This window comes from Gekko japonicus, unplaced genomic scaffold (genome assembly GCF_001447785.1).
Source record: "Gekko japonicus isolate JY-2015 unplaced genomic scaffold, Gekko_japonicus_V1.1 scaffold2999, whole genome shotgun sequence".
NCBI classification, from domain to species: Eukaryota; Metazoa; Chordata; class Lepidosauria; order Squamata; family Gekkonidae; genus Gekko; species Gekko japonicus.
The window spans coordinates 1,404-14,030 of NW_015176538.1; the positions used below are offsets into that span (position 1 = coordinate 1,404).

Here is a 12,627-nt window from a genome sequence, read left to right on the forward strand (position 1 = left end):
TCAGGTAGAGGAGAGTTGTTTGAGGACAAAAGCTAAGGCAGTGTTGTTAGCTAAGAAGAACGCGTTGGTATACTCTGGAATCAGGCAAGTACTCATGGCCATGCTGTTGATGAGAAGATCCACATGGTCTCCATATCCAAAGTCAGGGGTCATTTCCTGCAGGAGCGCACAGGAGCGGAGCTCCGGCAGTAAAGAGCCCAGGGGGCGGGCACATGCAACAAGCCCCACCCCCTGCTCCCAGCAGCCCTCAGTCAGAGCAAGAAGCAGCCGGGTAAGTTGCAGAGCCCCCTGGCCCAAAACAGTCCAGTGGCACCTTTAAGACCCAAGTTTTATTCAGGTACAAGCTCTCCCTCCTCTGCGAAGGCATATCTGCACGTCCCCCCCCCCCAAAGCTAGGAATCGAAAACAGTCCAGTGGAGCTTGAGTGGTGGGTGTTGCCTTCTGACAGAATTCCGGTGATGTCAGGGGGTGTGGCATATGCAAATGAGTTATGCTAATGAGCTCCTGCACCTCTTTTTTCTATGGAATGACCCCTGTCCAAAGTAATCATCATCACGGACAAAGTGTTGGAAGAACTGGGTAGCCAGATGTGCTGAAGGCTCACAAGGGAAAATGTTCCTGATGATAGATTCAGGTGGCTGTGCTGGTCTGAAGCAGCAGAACAAAGTTTGAGTCTAGTGGCACCTTTACGACCAACAAGGTATTATTCAAGATATAAGCTTTCGTGTGCATGCAGACTTCTTTCGAATACCTGATTCCTGATGGTTGAGGTCCATCTTTGTAGGGACTGCTTGTGTGTGAGCCCCCCCCCCCCCCCCCCCCCGTCACAAACTGGTCCCAGGGGGAGCCTGGTAATGGGGCGACAAGGCGAAACCTTAGGAAAATGTTTGAAAGGTCCATTTTGAGTAGGGGCATGGCCGACTATATTCTCAAAAATACCTGAAGTCATAGTTATGGAACATCTTAGTTGTGTTACAGCATTGTTCTTTTTAGCAAGTAACCACATTTTTTGCAACTGCTTAAATCTGGGCTTTGGGCAGGGGAAAATTTACTAGTATTACTTTAATTCAGTTTTTTTTTTAAAAAATGTATTTCAACGTTCTGGTGAAATATAGATGTAAAGATTCTCTGCTATAGCTTAAAGATTTTTCACAGAGCTTCTTGTTCAGGCTGCATGAAAATGAGTGAAACCTTTTTTTAAAGAATTCTATTAGTTTATATAAAGAAATTAGGGAGGGGGGAAAAGAAGGAGGAAAAGAAAATTACAAAAATATTCAAAGTCCCAATTTAACATTCTGCATGCGTATCTTCTCATTACAATTTCACAGCTGTTTCACCTCTCATGCTTATTATTCTCCACTTAGTGTCTCAGTTTTAACCAGTCACAAAATGCCCTCCAGGGTCCCATAAATTCTTCTTCCATTTTCCCTTTTTAATATATTTGTCAACTTACCCATTTCAGCACATTCCATAATCTTCAATACCAGCTCATGAAAATGAGTGAAACTTCTTGAACTGTGACCATAGTAGTATTCTCTGAAAATGTTGTCTTTCGTTACAGACTGCGATGGAGCTTCTCGAGGAAGACCTCACGTGTCCCATTTGTTGCAGCCTCTTTGATGATCCTCGCGCGCTACCGTGTTCACACAACTTTTGTAAGAAATGTTTGGAAGGGATCCTGGAGGGAAATGCCCGAAATGTGATTTGGAGGCCGTCTCTCTTCAAGTGTCCCACCTGCAGGAAGGAAACTACAGTTACAGGAGTCAACAACCTGCAGGTCAACTATTCCCTGAAAGGTATTGTGGAGAAATATAACAAAATTAAAGTAACGACAAAAATGCCAGTGTGCAAGGTGCACAGCGGCCAGCCCCTCAACATTTTCTGCCAGACCGATACACAGTTGATATGCGGTATCTGTGCCACTCGAGGAGATCATATAAAGCACGTGTTTTGCTCCATCGAAGATGCTTACTTCCAGGAGAAACGTGCTTTTGAGACACTGTTCCAGGGCTTCGAAATATGGCATTGTGGGGATGCGCTTTCTCGGCTGGACACGCTGGAAACTAGCAAGAGAAAAGCCCTCCAGGTGCTGACCAAAGACTATGACCGAGTCAAAGAATTCTTTGAGAAATTGCAATATACGCTGGAGCAAAAGAAGAACGAGATACTGTCAGACTTCGAGACGATGAAGCTTGCCGTTATGCAGGCGTATGACCCAGAAATCAACAAGTTGAACACTATCATACGGGAGCAGCGGATGGCTTTTAACATTGCGGAAGCCTTTAAGGATGTCTCCGAACCCATTGTGTTTCTGCAGCAGATGCAGGAATTCCGAGATAAAATCAAAGTCATCAAGGAGACAAGACTGCCTTGTCCTACCGTGGACATCAACTCCACCATGAAAGGCTTCGATACCAGCCACTGGGAGCAGTTTAAGCTAGCAGATGTGGACAAACTTTCTTTACCTCAGGAGAAAACCACTTTCATTCCTTTGCTCTTCTCCTGCAAGTTTATCGTTGCTGCTTTTCTTCTCTTGTTCCTCCTTGCTACCACCAGGATGCTCTTTTTGGACTCTCTAGGCGACACTCTCCTGCACTGGAAAGGTCTTATCTCTGCATTTGGCTCAGGGTATCTCGTAGACATAGCGGAGATAGCAGATCTTGCTGTGTTGTACTGGGAGAGAATGACTGACGGCGTGTCTGTCGTGAGTGAAAAATGTGTCAAGTACACACTTGTGATGCTGGAAAACGTTGCTCAATTTGTCTGCAAATATAAACTTCTGTAGCTGCCATTAGTGCACACAAAACGTGAAATGAAAGAAGTTATTGTCTTGGAGTGTTGTCTGTTTTGTGTAAAACCCAAGTGCGCTGGACATGGATAAACTGGAGCAGATTTTTTCAAACTATCTTGTGGTACAGATGTGGTTTTCTGAGGCTCATATTTTGAAATATTTAACATATTCTGAAGGGGGCTGGCTTTTAAGGGAAATGCAAGTATACTGCCTTTTTTGGGCTAGTTTTGTATGTAGAACACACAATAGATGTACATATTACATGAATGAATGCACACAGCACTATAACTACAACTTTTTAATGAAGTACAATAAATCTTCTGTTCAGTTAATCTCAAAGTCAAGGAGAGCATTTGGTAATGCCTTGATAAAGAGCTTTAGACTGGAGTGTCTGTTGTATAAATCATTTGTTTATAGCAGGGGTGTCGAACTCATTTGTTATGAGGGCCGGATCTGACATAAATGAGACCTTGTTGGGCCGGGCCATGTGTGTCATAAAATGTAATGCCAGGTAGCGGAGATATAAACTTTATAAACGACACAAATACAAAGATTTTTTTTTTACTTAAAATAAAAACATGCTTAAAAGATTAGCTCTGTAAGCTGGAAACCTACTTTTGATTCATTGACATTCGCCACAGAAATCTCATGCTCAGAGTTCTGAGTCTAGGACCCCGGTTCAGTTCAGTTTATTTCTACAGTCCTTAGACCAGTCATACAAAAAAAAGTACACCTTTACAATATTCCAAGATTTTAAAATACATCAGTAAAACTTTAAAAGCAGATTAAAATTTAGTCTAATATCAAACTGCTATATCTAACTAGCTACCTTAGAATTTCTGTGATCTGAGTATCACCATACAGAAACTGGCTACTTCGTGGGTAATCTTGGGATTTCTATCAGATAGAAGAAACTCGAGTCTAGCTTTTTCTGAAAGGCCCGGAATTTGTTCAATCAGTGGAGTGATGATTTTATTACATGCCACCTTATAATTGTTGTTGTTGAGTTGCACAGTCGAGTCCGACTCTTCGCGACCCCATGGACCATATAATTATAATACGGACAGCTAAAAAACATGTGCTCTGTAGTCTCAACCTCCCTTAATGGGCAGGTACAAAGCCTTTCTGAGAAAGGAGTATTCTTGTATTTTTCTTCAAGTACAGCAGAAGGGAGGGCAGAGCACCTAACCAGAGTGAAGGCTCTTCTAAACCCTTTTATACTTCAAGAGATGTTAAATAGTTGGCTGGACCCACAGTATTTTTGATATTTGCCCTCATCTGGATGTTTTGTATGCTGGAAAGATCAGTTTGGTGTTCTATATCCTCGATTCTCTGCTTGACTAATATTTTTGCTTGGTTTGTTCCAAAAGATAAGAGCACCTGGGGGGGGGAGCCTATTTTCAGCAGATAACAGACTTAGACCAATTTTATTGGAAATTGTCGCAGAGTATCAGGGAGTAAACCTTGTGGATTGAGAAACCCCTTTAGCCAAGTATGTATGGCTGAGTGATTAAGAGAGTCTGGCGAAGCAAGCTATGATGCAGCAGCAGCAGGAGAACTGAGAGCAGGAGATGGCCAGTTTCACTGCGGGCCTGATGGAAGCCCTCCGGGGGCCTGAGCCGGCCCCTGGGCTGCTTGTTTGACACCCCTGGTTTATAGCACCAGCCATGGGCCTGGCTGTTTGAAAATAAAGTACGTATCTTAAAATAACTCACAACCTCCTATTAGGATGTGTATGCCCAGTGTGCAGGATTCACTTTTGAAAATCGGTAGCTGATTAGGCTCTCATTCTAAACTATGTAAGAGGGAACTTCCCTTCCATGAATGTACACTGACAATAAGCGTGTATACCTGAAGCGGAGGCAATCTTGGCGGCACCTTGATTAATGATGCATACCTTGTGTGGTTGTTCGAGGGCATTGGAGAAGAATGTCAGCGCTGTATCAGACTTTGTAGCTGATTTTAGAGGTCACTTGGGGCAGGACAAGATTTTAAGAAAACAAACAGGCTTCCCCTTACCTGTAACTCGTTCATCGCGTGGTCAGCCACTGTTCCCTCTAAGCTGAGTTAGTGTGAGCTAGCTCACAGTTTTTTTAGCCTCCGGCTCACACATTTTTCTCTTAGCTCAGGAAGGGTGGCTCCAGAGCACAGTTATGCAAGTAGCCAAATTGCTCGCTCCCAACTTTAATGCCAGTTGCTCACAAAGTACAGTTTTTGCTCACAAGACTCCACAGCTTAGAGGGAGCATTGGTGGTCACCTGTGCAGGTGCTCCACCCCCTCCGTTTATGCTGGAAAAGCAGCATGGGTGAAGGGAAAAGGCGCACCCTCTAGAATTTTTGAGCTTCAGAATCTCAACGGCAGGCCTGTGTCTGTGCAGTAAACCGTGTGGAACTGCACAGGTACGACGATAAAACAGGTTGCTTACCTTTCACTGATGTCCTTCAAGTACTTGGGTTCTACTCCTCTGCAGAATGCCATTTGGAGCTTCTGAGAGCTAAAGGCTGAAGCTGTTGCAACGGCCCTGCTCCCTGGGGGGGGGGATATCTCTTGCAAACATTCTTTCCTTTTCTGTTCTTCTGGACTACTGCAGAAGCAGTGGAGCAGATGCAGCAGGGAAGGTGGCTGGTTTGCATGTAGAGGTGGCCGCTCAAAGTTACACGTAAGCAACCTAAGTATTTTTTTTTTTTTTTGCAGGGAGGGTCTTTTCATTAGCCTGTGTTAGACCCATAAGTGGGAAACCAGCAAACTGGCTTAACCGGTGGAGGATGCAGCCACTGCTGGGGGAATAAAGTGTTGAAAATGCCTCTACCAACAACTACATCGGTGTAGTCTTTTGCATCTAAGGCATAAGAACACAAGAGAAGCCAATGTTGGATCAGGTCAAATGGCCCATCTAGTCCAACCCTCTGTCACCCAGTAGCCAAAAATACCAGGTGCAATCAGGAGGTCCAGCAGTGGGGCCAGGACACTAGAAGCCCTCCCGCTGCCGCCCCCCCCCCCCAAGCACCAAGAATACAGAGCATCCCTTGCCCCAGACTGAGAATATAAGGTTGGATGGCCAGGTAACTCCTGTACCATATTCTGTGAGTGGAATCCTCATGCAAAAGGTTGGAGAGTTAGCTCATAGCCCCCAACAACGGGGAAGAGATTTGTTCAGAGGGGTTTTTTTTAGTATTTGTGTGTGCGTCTCTGTGCCTGGAAGTCATGGTGACTTCTGGTGACTTGGGCTTGGATGTCTTCAGAGAAGTGGATTGCGACCTGCCTCTGCATCCCGAGCCTTGGTATTCCTTAGTGGTCTCCAGGGGTCATTTCTTGCAGCACACAGGAGCGGAGCTCTGACAGTAAGGAGCCCAGGGGGCGGGCACATGCAATAAGCCCCACCCCCTGCTCCCAGCAGCCCACAGTCAGAGCAAGAAGCAGCCAGGTCAGTTGCAGAGCTCTCCCCGGCCCAAGACAGTCCAGTGGGACCTTTAAGACCCAAGTTTTATTCAGGTACAAGCTCTCCCTCCTCTGTGAGGACAGATCTGTACGTTTCCCCCCCCCCCAATAGCTAGCAATCCAAAACAGTCCAGTGGAGCCTGAGCAGTGGGCGTTGCCTTCTGACACACTTCCAGTGATGTCAGGGGGTGTGGCATATGCAAATAAGTTATGCTAATGAGCTCCTGCACCTCTTTTTCTACGAAATGACCTCTGGTGGTCTCCCTTCCAAGTACTTGCCAGGGTCTGCCCTACTTAGCTTCAGAGATCTGACGAGATCGGGCTAGCCTGGGCTATCCAGGTCAGGGCAAGAGTTGTTAGTTTTTAACAAAGCCCGTCTGCAGAAATCATCCAGCATACAGGAGTGAGTGCCGTCCTTGGATAGTCCCTGTAAGGCTGGGAAATGAAACTGCTTCGTCGGATGCAATGGCTCTTCGTGCTCTTTCCCCGATCCTTCGCTTTTGAGGATTATAGCCCAGTGTCACAACTGGCTTGACGGACTGCTGATGCTGAGCCGTTTATGTGCAAAAATACCCAACACCCATGGTCCCTGCCAGTGCTCCCTCTAAGCTGTGGAGTCTCGTGCGCAAAAATTCTACTTCGTGAGCTACTGGCATTAAAGTTGTGAGCCGATGATTTGGCTGCTGCATAAATTAGTTTGCTCCGGAGCCCTCCTTCCTGAGCTAAAACAAAAATGTGTGAGCCGGAGGCTAAAAAACTGTGAGCTAGCTCACACTGACTCAGCTTAGAGGGAACACTCTCTTGCATAATAACAGATACAGAGCCAAGGAAATAGTGTGTACTGGCAGACCAATTTACTTCCAATTTTAATATTTATGGGGAAGAAGAGATTAGATTTATACCCTGCCCTTCACTTGGAGTCTCAGGGGGGCTTACAGTCTCCTTTCCCTTCCCCTCCCCACAACAGGACACCCTGTGAGGTAGGCGGGGCTGAGAGAACGGCTCGTAAGAGAACAGCTCTGAAAGAACTTGTAACTGACCCAAGGTCACACCAGCAGCTGCATGTGGAGGAGTGGGGAATCAAACCCGGTTCTCCCAGATTAGAGTCCGCGCACTTAGCCACTACACCAAACTGGCTCTCAGTAAGTGTAGAGTAGGTGTAAAGTAGCCTATAATTTTAGGCATTCAGAACCCTATTTAGTTTTGCTACCGTGGAGTCTGTTCTGTTAGCATGATCTGAAGGAAACTGAAATAAGTGTATGTCAGTGCTGGAGGGGAGATAAGTTAGAATAGTCCATAAAATACCTCGACTAAAATTGGCTTTTTCTAGCTAGACCATGGGTTTTCCCCAGACACCTTTCTCAGAGCCCTGTGCACAGGATTTCTGTACGTTGCACCCAATACATCCAACTACTGAACTAATATTGACACACTTGTTAAACTGGTTTTTTTTTTTTTTTGAGGTTGTGGAACATATTAGCAAGGGATACAGTGGTAAAAAATAGGAAACAGAATCGTGAGTCTTCTTGCTAGGAGATTTGATGGGAGTGTTGGATGTAGGATGGCATGCCCAGACCCTCTTCCTCAGTTCAGCAGCTCATTTGCTGTACCCCAAAAGTAGAGGTGTAAAAGTAGGGTCAAGCTGGGGTGGGCTCAGGTCACAGCCGAGACAGATGGGTGGGTTAAAAGCCAGTAGGATTCTGAGGAGGGGACCTTTCCTGTAGAGCAGCAATTGTTTAAAATAAGAATTTTAAAAGTGGTCGTTTGGAGAGTAAAAGTTTTGAAGGTAAACTGTCTAGCTGATGCTCACATGCCCCACGACGACTCTATTCACAATGCATTTTTAGAACCAGGCATTATACAGGTGGTATTTTCATGCACTGCAGTCACATTCCTAAACACAGGCATCAAAAGGAACGCCCCTGATGTTGCATAGTGGCATTGCTAAAGCTACTCTATTTTAGTCTCTTAGGCCCAGGGGTCATTTCGTAGAAAAAGTGGTGCAGGAGCTCATTAGCATAACTCATTTGCATATGCCACACGTCCTGACATCACCGGAAGTGTGTCAGAAGGCAACACCCACCGCTCAGGCTCCACTGGACTGTTTTGGATTCCTAGCTCTGGGGGTGGGGGGGAGAACGTGCAGATCTCTCCTCGGCAGAGGAGGGAGAGCTTGTACCTGAATAAAACTTGGTCTTAAAGGTGCCATGGGACTGTTTTGGACAGGGGGGGGGCTCTGCAGTTTACCTGGGGTCGCAAAGAGTGGGACTCGACTGTGCGACTGAACAACAAAAACTCCACAGCTTAGAGGGAACGTTGCATAGTTCCCAGCTCACAAAGGCTGGGGACCAGTGCTCCCTCTAAGCTGAGTGAGTGTGAGCTAGCTCACAGTTTTTTAGCCTCCGGCTCACACTTTTTTGTCTCCGCTCAGGAAGGGATGGCTCCAGAGCAAACTAATTTATGCAGCAGCCAAATCACTCGCTCACAACTTCAATGCCAGTCGCTCACAAAGTAGAATTTTTGCTCACAAGACTCCACAGCTTAGAGGGAGCATTGCTGGGGACCCCAGAAAATCCACACCGTACATTAAAATTCATTTATTTCTATATCGGGAAGAGTCAACAAAGTACTTAACTATGTAAATTTTTCTTTATGCCAAGCAACGTACAGTGTGTTCAAACGGGGAGGGTGAAATCATTGGCAGATAAATTATACTGCGATCGATCGTATGTAAAGTTACACCAATTGTAAGCCTTCGAGACTCAGCCTCGGAGTCCTCTCTTAGTCATGGTAGGGTTCAGACGTTCTTCGTAGGTTAGCAGCACAATTCATAATCCCTTCCTCAGCAGCAAAAAGGTAGAAATCCATTTAGCAAACGGGCAGAGGTACGAAAAAAACCAAGGCGCCTTTTCGGCCACTGCTCCAGGAGGTGAGCGAGCGGCTTCATGACTCTCCTATGGCAACTCCTCCTGTTTTCAAAGCAATCCGATATTTCTCCTTGCTCACCAATATGTGACCTTCTGACTTGTACTTTGCTCTGTTTATTTTGGTAGACCATTAATTTAGGCTGGTGAGGATCCAAAAACCTTGTGTGAAGCAGCCTGGCTCTCCAGCAAGCTTCCAGGATGAGATCCATTGGCCTTTCAACATCTCTAAAACTGGCCTTTATTTCATTGGCAATATCTGGTTCCCAGGCAACAAGCTCTGTCAACAGAACTGGTGAATGTGTGTTCAAACTTCTGGTTGCTGGGGAGCCCTGTGCTTCCCTTCTCCCCGACAACAAACACACACCAACACAAAACGTCTCCGCGGGTTTTGCCTTTGGCTTCTAGTCGTGTCCTTTTGCTGTACATCAGTTGGGCTCTCAGTTTTCCCGAGGAGAGAATGAGCCATCAAGGTGTGGTCGTTTTGAACGTGGGAGGATTGAAATTCACTACCTGGCCGTCTACACTACAGCAGTTCCCCGAGTCCCGATTGGCAAAGATGCTCAACGGTGGCGATCGGGAATTTCGGCTGGTGAACGGCGAGTTCTTTGTCGACCGCGATGGCGTTCTGTTCAGCTACATTCTGGATTTCTTAAGAACTCTCCAGGTTTCTCTGCCCAGTGATTTCTCCGACTATCAGAGGCTGGAGAGAGAGGCGCACTTCTACGAACTTTATTCTATGGCTGACCTCCTGAGTCAGGACAGTTTACTGAAGCCAAAGGTGGAGATACTGGAAATACGATTCGTGCTCCAAGAGACGCAGGCTTTTTTCCGGGTTTTTGGCTCCTGCAGCACCACGATCGATGCACTAGCTGGGTGCGTCACCATCTTCGCGGAGCAGCTTGGGGGCCCGACCTGGAATAACCACAACATCCCGTCTCAGAAACCACTGGTCCCCCTTCCTTTGGAGAGGCCTTCCCACCATGACTTTATTTTCCAGTGTGGCACTGACTATAGCGATCGGCTCGGGGCAAGGTATTTTTGTTTGTTTCCACAAACCATTTCTGGATTAGATGATACAGAGTGCACATACAGTCTGATTTCTGAAAGGCCTTCGGTGACTGCAAAAAAAAAGTCGAAAAAGAAACCCAAGCGATGAGGTGTCTGTGACCAGTGTTCCCTCTAAGCTGAGTTAGTGTGAGCTACGTCACAGTTTTTTTAGCCTCTGGCTCACACATTTGTCTTAACTCAGGAAGGATGGCTCCAGAGCAGACTAATTTTATGCAGCAGCCAAATCATTCGCTCACAACTTTAACGCCACGAGCTTATGAAGTAGAATTCTTGCTCACAAGACTCTACAGCTTAGAGGGACCACTGTCTGTGACTTGGCTGTTTTGCTCACCCGCAACTCTGACAGTAATTTCAAAGCCCTTCTAGGATCCAACCCTGATCACTTTCTATTATATGCCACCCTCCCCTACCAATTTTAAAATTTATTAAGTTACGGCCTATCTGAAATTTTTGGGGTAAGAAAAGCAATACTCGGGAACTGGAATAAGACTGCATTGAGTTTAATTAAGGGCGATTCTGCAGGGGGAAAGCGAAGAGAGAAGGGGTTTAAACTTTAAACACCTTCTCTCTTCGCTTCCCCCCCCCCAGCCCGCCTTGGCAGGCCGGCTGGGAAAGAGAAGGCTTTTGAAGAGTCCCCCCCCCTCTCTCTGGAGTTGCGCTACAGAAGCATCAGGATCTCTCCATTGTATTGTACGGGGCCATAGAATACAATGGAGAGATTGCGCCGCTGCAGCTGTGCGACTCTAGACAGAAGGAGCTTGGGGGAGGGGAGCTGGGGGTGGGGCTTGCCACCACCGCCATTTGTGCGTGCCCCTGGGGTGCCAGAGCGGCGCTCCGGCGCGCTGTGGTCCCAAACGACCCCTGCCCTCTACACTGCATGCCGCTTTCGCTTTCTTTGATCATCGGGGTTTATGGTACCTTCTGGGGTGACTTTGCAGTCAGTACGGCGTTGCCCCCGGGGTATCTGAATGTGGTTTTGAGCGGCACCTTTTCCCTTCAGTGTTGAGAAAATGTGGAGCGAATGCCAGATGCAGAACCAGCCTAAGTTGTAACCTTCAGCCCCGAAGCTCAGACCCATACCCATTACACTTCTGAAGATGCTTGAGCTTGGACTTGGGCTGGTTTGCGTTGGGTGAAGGTTCCACAATTGGTGGACAGTCTCTAATTGTCTTTCTTCATCCCCTTGCTGGAGTGCAAATGATACGAAAACGCAGCTTTATTTATGGTCTGCCTTTTTCTCTGGGACCCACCCAAGACAGATTACAGTTATGATAAAATCTGTTTCAGTCAACCAGTAAACAGAGTACAAGATACAACATTTGACTCTGACAGCAAAAATTCCTAGTAAGACCAAAAAGTTCAATAGCATGGACTCTAATATGGGAGTACGGTTAAGAGCGTGGACATTAACCTGGGAGAAACAGGTTTGATTTCCCCACATGCAGCTGCTGGTGTGACCTTGGGTCAGTCACAAATTCTTTCAGAGGTATTCTCTCACCAGCAGTCCTTGAAAGAGCTCTCTCAGCCCCACCTACCTCACAGGGTGTCTGTTGTGGGGAGGGGAAGGAGAAGGAGATTGTAAACTGCTCTGAGACTCCTCCGGGTAGTGAAGGGCGGGGTCTAAATCCAATCTCTTCTTCAATACCATAGAGACCAGAAACGATTTTCAGGGTATATGCTTTCGAGAGTCAAAGGTTTCTTCAACAGAGGCAAGTCAGAATGGAGATCTCGAAGTCTGTATGTCCTGGTTCTTATACCCGTCTTTGCAAAACTCCTCCCACCTTTTGACTGGGATATAAAGAGAGATGCCCGTTCTGACCCGTATCTGACAAAGAGAGCCTTGACGCTTGAAAACGTATACCCTGAAGATCTTGTTGGTGTCTGCCACTGGACTCAAATCTAGCTGATCTACTGTGGTCCAGCATGGATACCATCTGAAACTAGTACGGCCAAAAAATGCAGTTGGGGTGGGATTGTAGCATGGGGGACAACCTGAGCGATCCATGCAAAAATATCCCTTTAAGGCGACAGGGCAATCAGAATGGGAAAGACTTTATTCCCTAGCGACAGTCACCTCCTGAGCCGAACCAATACGCTGCAGCTTTGCTCCTTCTACGAGAACAACCCCCCCCCCAACAGTTCTGGTTTGCTAGCGTCAGGCAGACTTTAAGAACATAAGAGACGCCAATGTTGGATCAGGCCAAAGGCCCATCCAGTCCAACATTCTGTGTCACACAGTGGCCAGAAACAGGGGTCGTTTCGTAGAAAAAGAGCTAGGGGAACTCATTAGCATAACTCATTCGCATATGCCACACCCCCTGACATCACCGGAAGTGTGTCATAAGGCCACACCCCCTGACATCACCGGAAGTGTGTCATAAGGCCACACCCCCTGACATCAC

At 46.7% G+C, this 12,627-nt stretch overlaps 2 protein-coding genes across 2 annotated transcripts in view; both read left to right on the forward strand.

Annotated features, from left to right (window-relative positions):
• The first annotated feature begins 681 nt into the window (after positions 1–681).
• On the forward strand, positions 682–3,226 carry TRIM13 (tripartite motif containing 13). Its single transcript, XM_015427450.1, has 2 exons — positions 682–700; positions 1,562–3,226. The coding sequence occupies exon 2, from the start codon at positions 1,568–1,570 to the stop codon at positions 2,783–2,785; it is 1,218 nt and encodes a 405-aa protein (XP_015282936.1). The 5' UTR covers positions 682–700; positions 1,562–1,567; the 3' UTR covers positions 2,786–3,226.
• A 6,106-nt stretch (positions 3,227–9,332) lies between these two features.
• Positions 9,333–12,627, forward strand: part of KCNRG (potassium channel regulator) — an 11,793-nt gene continuing 8,498 nt past the window's right edge. Inside the window, exon 1 of the mRNA XM_015427451.1 lies at positions 9,333–10,189. Within this exon, the coding sequence (XP_015282937.1) occupies positions 9,615–10,189 (575 nt within the window). The 5' untranslated portion in view covers positions 9,333–9,614. The remainder of the gene's footprint in view (positions 10,190–12,627) is intronic.

Coding starts and splice junctions, on each gene's coding strand:
- TRIM13 (XM_015427450.1), top strand. CDS start 1,568: ATGGAGCTTCTCGAGGAAGACCTCACGTGTCCCATTTGTTGCAGCCTC.